Source organism: Lynx rufus, unplaced genomic scaffold (assembly GCF_022079265.1).
Source record: "Lynx rufus isolate CCGP_SWC_20201006 ecotype Redwood Valley unplaced genomic scaffold, mLynRuf1.p SCAF_2, whole genome shotgun sequence".
Lineage (NCBI taxonomy): Eukaryota > Metazoa > Chordata > Mammalia > Carnivora > Felidae > Lynx > Lynx rufus.
Window position 1 is genome coordinate 51,133,501 of NW_025814834.1, and position 6,000 is coordinate 51,139,500.

Genomic DNA, 6,000 nt, shown 5'->3' on the forward strand with positions numbered 1-6,000 from the left:
CTCATACAGGTTGATATTTAAACCATAAGACTAGATGAGATTACTGAGATCAGTTACCTGAGGAGGATCAGGGTCTGAGCCCTGGGACACTTGCAACTGTAAGAACTCCAGGAGAAGAGGAGGAACTACCAACAAAGAAACTGAGAAAGAAGGATGGATGAAGGAGAAGAAAAACTAGGAAAGAGTAGCTTCCAGCAAAGTGGAGAGGAAATGATCAACTATGTAGAATTAATATGGGCAATAGGTAATGTTGCCAAGAGCAGTGGAATTTTTGGAGCAAAAGGCTGTTAGGGCTTTCAGGCGAATTGGAAAAAGGAATAGGAAATAATCAGTATAAAACAACTCTATCAAGAACTTTACTGTAAAAGGGAGCAAAGAAATGAAATTACAGTAGTTAGAGGCAGGAATAAAATCAAGAGAAGGGCTGGAGTACCTGGGTGGCTCAGTTGGTTAAGCGTCCAACTCTTAATTTCAGCTCAGGTCATGATCTTTGTGGTTCATGAGTTTGAGCCCTGCGTCGGTCTCTGTGCTGTTTGGAATTCTGTGTCTCCTTCCCTCTCTGCCCCAACTCCACTCGTTTGCATGCATGCTCGCATTTTCTCTCTCTCTCTCTCTCAAAAATAAACATTTTTTTTAAAAAAATCAAGAGAAGAATTCTTTTCAGGAAAGAAACTAGCAACATTTGTATACTAATGGAGATGGCCCAGTAGGTAGCATAATTGATAACTGGAAAAGGGTGTCCTATTTTCATTGAACTAGAGCTATTTACCATAGAGTCTGTACATTGTTATATTGTATTAAACATTTAAAAGATTGTAAGTCCAGCTCTTTGAAATGTAATACCCAGAATGCTGTAGATATTTCTAGATTTTTCTACAAAGTAAGTAACATTTTATCTGTTTCTGATACTTAAGTGCCCATCCCTGTCCTCTTGCACCTAGCATGTTTGGCTGGGTTCATCTGTTCTTTTTTTATTTAACATTGATTTTTGTCTCATTCTCCATGCAATATGTTAATTTATAGTCACATGAGTGCCTCGATTACTCATTTTGCCACAGTTACATTTTTCATAACTAAATTTTAAAAAGTTTTTTTTAATGTTTATTTTTGAGAGAGAGAGAGAGGGAGGGAGGGAGGGAGGGAGGAAGGGAGAGGGAGAGAGAGAGAGGGAGGACCAAAGAGAGGGAGACACAGAATCCAAAGCAGGCTCCAGGCTCCGAGCTGTCAGCACAGAGCCTGATGTGGGGCTCAACCCACGAACCGTGAGATCATGACCTGAACCGAAGTCAGATGCTTAACCGACTAAGCCAGGTGCTCCCATAACTAAATTTTAAGAACACATTCTGGCTCTTTCAATTCTTACGTATAAGTGGTGGGATGAATAGTAGGGTAACTAGAATTACCCAGGTACCAGATTCAAGTGCCTAGGTAACGTGCAATTTTAGTACACATTATAATAAATGTTTTAGAAAGGATTAGGTCTTAAAAGACTTAGGGCGGTGCTAGTTATTTTTATTTATGACTGGTTCCTTCTGTCTTCTAAAATGGAGAGGTTGGAAATCTCCACTTTCCACATTTATGTCTTTTAAATAGTAATAGTAAACTTCAAATCACTTTTATATCAATTCTAGAAAAAAAGTAAGGATTTTTTAAATGACATTACAGAGTATTTATGATATAATAAATTTTCTAAACAACAATAAACAATTTTTTAATACAGTAACATCAGTTTTCGGGGTGCCTGCGTTGCTCAGTTGGTTAAGTGTCTGACTCTTGATTTTGGCTCAGGTCATCATCTCGTGCTTGTGAGATCAGGCTCTGCATCCGGCTCTGGACTCCACGCTGAGTGTGGAGAATGCTTGGGTTTCTGTCTCTGCCTCTCCCCCTGCTTGTCTGTCTGTCTGTCTGTCTGTCTGTCTCTCTCTCTCTCTTTCAAAATAAACATTTGAAAAAAAATTACTTACCAGTTTACACTTAAGAAATTTTAGGGGGTGTCTGGATGGCTCAGTCAGTTGAGCATCCTCTTGATTTCAGCTCAGTCATGATCCCAGAGTTGTGGGATCCAGCCCCGTGTTGGGCTCCACGCTGAACGTGGAACCTGCTTAGTATTCTTCCCCCTCCCCTACACCCCTGTCTCCTGCTAGTGCGTGCGTGCGGTCTCTCTCTCTGTCTCTCTCTAAAATAATAAATAAAAATTAAGAAATTTTAGGATTCCACTTATCCTAATCACAGTTTTTACCCTATAATCTTACAATTTTTATTTATTTATTTTATTTTTTTTTTTTTTTATGTTTTTTAATTTATTTTTGAGACAGAGAGAGACAGAGCATGAGCAGGGGAGGGGCAGAGAGAGGGAGACACAGAAGCTGAAGCAGGCTCCAGGCTGTCAGCACAGAGCCCGATGTGGGGCTCAAACTCACCGACTGTGAGATCATGACCTAAGCCAAAGTCAGAAGTGAACTGACTGAGCCACCCAGGCGCCCCTAATTTTACAATTTTTTAAAAAATTGTCTTTTTGTTAGAGGTTCTCGAAATATGCTTGAGTAGTGATAATAACCAATGATGTATATTATTTCTGTTCTATATTTCTTATAACAGTTCTGATTAGTTCTGTAGAAGCTCAGTAATGTACTTTATACAAAAATTAAAATTACTTTTTCTGGTTTAATTATTAACTCAAGTAATTTTAAAGAAGTACCTTGGTTTTATTTTTAATTTTCTCTCTTAGAAAACATAAGTCCAGAAGAAGAATATAAAATTGCCTGCCTCCTTATGGTCTTTGTGGCAGTTTCTTTGCCGACACTGGCTAGTAATGTGATGTCTCAGTATAGCCCGGCTATAGAAGGTAATAGTGGTTTAAGATTATTTTGGCAATGAAAAAGTCAGGAGTTTTGATATAATAGATACTCTTCAAGTAATTAATGTTCATTTATGATAGAATGTAGGGTAACTTACTAGCCACTTAAGTAGCTTTGTAGCCTTGAGTAGTTGATTTTCTTTTTCTAAGCTTTCCATATCTTGATATATGAAATGTGTGTGTGTGAACCTTTGGGTGCTTGACTGTGTGTGACAGGGGATGGTGAGGGAGTATCCAACTCTTAAGATTGTTTTGAAGATTGCCAAAATGTAAAGCAGCTGAGAACTTCTTTTTTAGGTTTCGGAGAGAATATAAAACTAATGTATAATTTCTTTTAGGGATTTTTTTGAAAATATGCCTGTTCAACACAGGCATAATCATTTGTTGCTTTTTTTTTGCTATAGTATTTTTGAAAGCACTAGTCCTCATAACAGTGAAAGGAGAGCAAGGCAGGCTGTGTCCCAACTCTTTTTAATAACTCTTTTGAATCACTATGTAGATTGTGAAGTCATTCATTAAAGACTTGCCTTTTATGTATTATTTGAAATTTCGGGGTCTCGCAAAAACCACAAACCCTATTTGCACTTTCTCAGGGCACTGCAACAACATACATTGCTTGGCTAAAGCCATCAACCAGATCGCTGCAGCTTTGTTTACAATTCACAAAGGAAGCATTGAAGACCGACTGAAAGAATTTCTGGCGGTATGTATAATCTAATAGCAGAACTCATGACATTTTATGAGGAAAATGATAACTGTCAGATACAACAGAATAAATTCTCTTTATTTATTTATTTTTTCTGGAAGGAGGACCAGGTGAAGGCAGGCATTAAAATCAAGGAGCCATTTGACATTTTTTCCCTTAACAGATCTCTCCTAGAGCTCTGCAATATGATCTTCTTTTTTTCTAAGCTGATGTTTGGACTGCCTTAGAATTTTGCCCATTATCTTATATGTAGCTGTATGATAAGTTGAAGCATACTGAAAATAAACAAGTAACTTGTGAACATTAAAACTTACTTAAAATGTCTGTATACTTTAAGCTTGCATCCTCCAGTCTACTGAAAATTGGCCAGGAGACAGATAAAACAACAACAAGAAATAGAGAATCTGTTTATTTACTGCTAGATATGGTAAGTCTCGTTTTATTTTTTATTAACAACAACAAAGTTTCTGTTATTCCTGATAGTCTTTTCTTGGGATTTAGTAATTAAATATCAGTAAGAGCTGAAGTACCTTTTTGATCCCTTCTGTTCAGTTCACTCTTTCTAAATATTGCTGGAAAGACTGACATCACTTGTATTTTACCAAATGGCAACCATATCAGAAGACAACAAAATAAAAGATTTGCATTCTTGGATTCTCTATGCCTAGTCAGTGCTGTCTCTTCACCATCCAAACCAGCTATGCTTGTTTCTACCATGTGACTCTTCCCTCACTTGAAATAGTTTCCTTTTCCTGCAGAGATCTGTATCTGTCTTATGATTTAGCATACGCCATAGCTATACTCTTTGTCTAGGTAGACTTTCCTCATTACTCTGGCCCACATTAATCTTTCATCCCTTTTGAACTCCTGGCTTTCCACTTCATTACAGCTGGTCTTATGTTTATTTGGCTTTTTTACTTAGTCTTGGGAACCCAGTGGGACTTGATGATATGGACCATATTTTGAATATGTTTGTATTGTCTTGCATGTCTAGTGTACTGTTGAGGGCAAATGTGAAAGTGCTCAATATATTCCTGTTGATTAATAGACTTCATTGAAAAGTGGTGATTTTAGACATTTTGCTAGCAAAACATTGTGACACATTTATATTTCAGGTTTTAAAGTAAAAGGAAAATAATTTTCTATCAATTTCTAATAAGAACACTATAGAAATTATGATTTACTGGCTATGAGTAAATGTTCCCATTATAAATAACTTCAATTCTTTGATGAATTTTTGCAACTTTTCAGATTGTGCAGGAATCCCCATTCCTGACAATGGATCTTTTGGAATCTTGTTTTCCTTATGTCTTGCTGAGAAATGCATACCATGCTGTCTACAAGCAAAGCGTTACATCTTCCGCATAAAATATCTACTTATTGAAGACAAGCACGCATTTTTGTTGCTTTGGTTTTACCTGTAAACTGTGGAACTGTTTTACCTTGAGGCCTGAAAAGCAGTTTTGTGGATTATAAATTTCTTTCCTACGATTGTATTTTCTGATCATTGGTTTCATTTAATATGGTTGTACTACAGTATACTTGGTTGATTTAGCTTTTCCCTTCACTGAATTCACTAAAATTATTCCTATAATTTTAGAATATCATTGTTTGGAAAGCATACATTATCTCTATGTTTTTGATATTTGAAAATGAAAAAAACCCTTTGCTTGTTTATTTCTGAAAAAGAATTGTATTTAGTGATTATTTTAGATAGTGATATTATAGCATTCATCTGTGTGTAAATTATTTCATATAGGGAAGAGTTCTGATCTGTACCTATGGTTCTTATTGAAAACAAAACTGGATGTGCATTTCTGTGATGTTATGAATACATTTCTACTTTATTTTGAAACATTTGCCAAACTAAATACTGTAACACTATATAACATTAAAAATGTTAAAGGACTGCTTAGCATTAGAAGCAGACTATGTCGGAAATTCTAAAACAGCAGCATATGTTGTTGCTTGTATAAAGCCTGGTGATAATTTTTAGACTAACTTCCATGGTGCCCTATTGGCATTAGCACTACCATTGTACCCTGCTGTATAATAAACAATCTTAGACATTTATCAATTGTTGATACAAATGTTAGTCCCTAACCACTTTTTATATGTTTTAAATTTTTGAAATTCAAGTGTACCTGCCATAACATAAAATAAACACTAGACTGTACCCCATTTTGAATTATTTCCTTAATTATGTATCTCTAGAAATGTATTCAATAATATGAGAGTTTTAGTTTCAACTTAGTTTAAAATAAACTTTAGGAATGTCTAAGTATAGCATTTGATGCCAGGTCAGCTGTCACAAACGTTGCTTAAATATTTTGAAAAAACACTCCACAGGAAAAAAAAAATTTAAACAAAATTTGAAAATAAAATCATAACATTTTTTAAAAATTAAGAACTAGGGGCGCCTGGGTGGCGCAGTCGG

At 35.8% G+C, this 6,000-nt stretch overlaps 1 protein-coding gene across 2 annotated transcripts in view; it reads left to right on the top strand.

The window, feature by feature from the left end:
- Positions 1 to 5,739, top strand: part of NCKAP1 (NCK associated protein 1) — a 110,063-nt gene extending 104,324 nt beyond the window's left edge. For both annotated transcript variants that reach the window (XM_047084286.1, XM_047084287.1), the window contains 4 exons: positions 2,729 to 2,845; positions 3,451 to 3,560; positions 3,901 to 3,990; positions 4,815 to 5,739. In XM_047084286.1, the coding sequence (XP_046940242.1) occupies positions 2,729 to 2,845; positions 3,451 to 3,560; positions 3,901 to 3,990; positions 4,815 to 4,931 (434 nt within the window). In that variant the 3' untranslated portion in view covers positions 4,932 to 5,739. The remainder of the gene's footprint in view (positions 1 to 2,728; positions 2,846 to 3,450; positions 3,561 to 3,900; positions 3,991 to 4,814) is intronic.
- Positions 5,740 to 6,000: the final 261 nt, after the last annotated feature.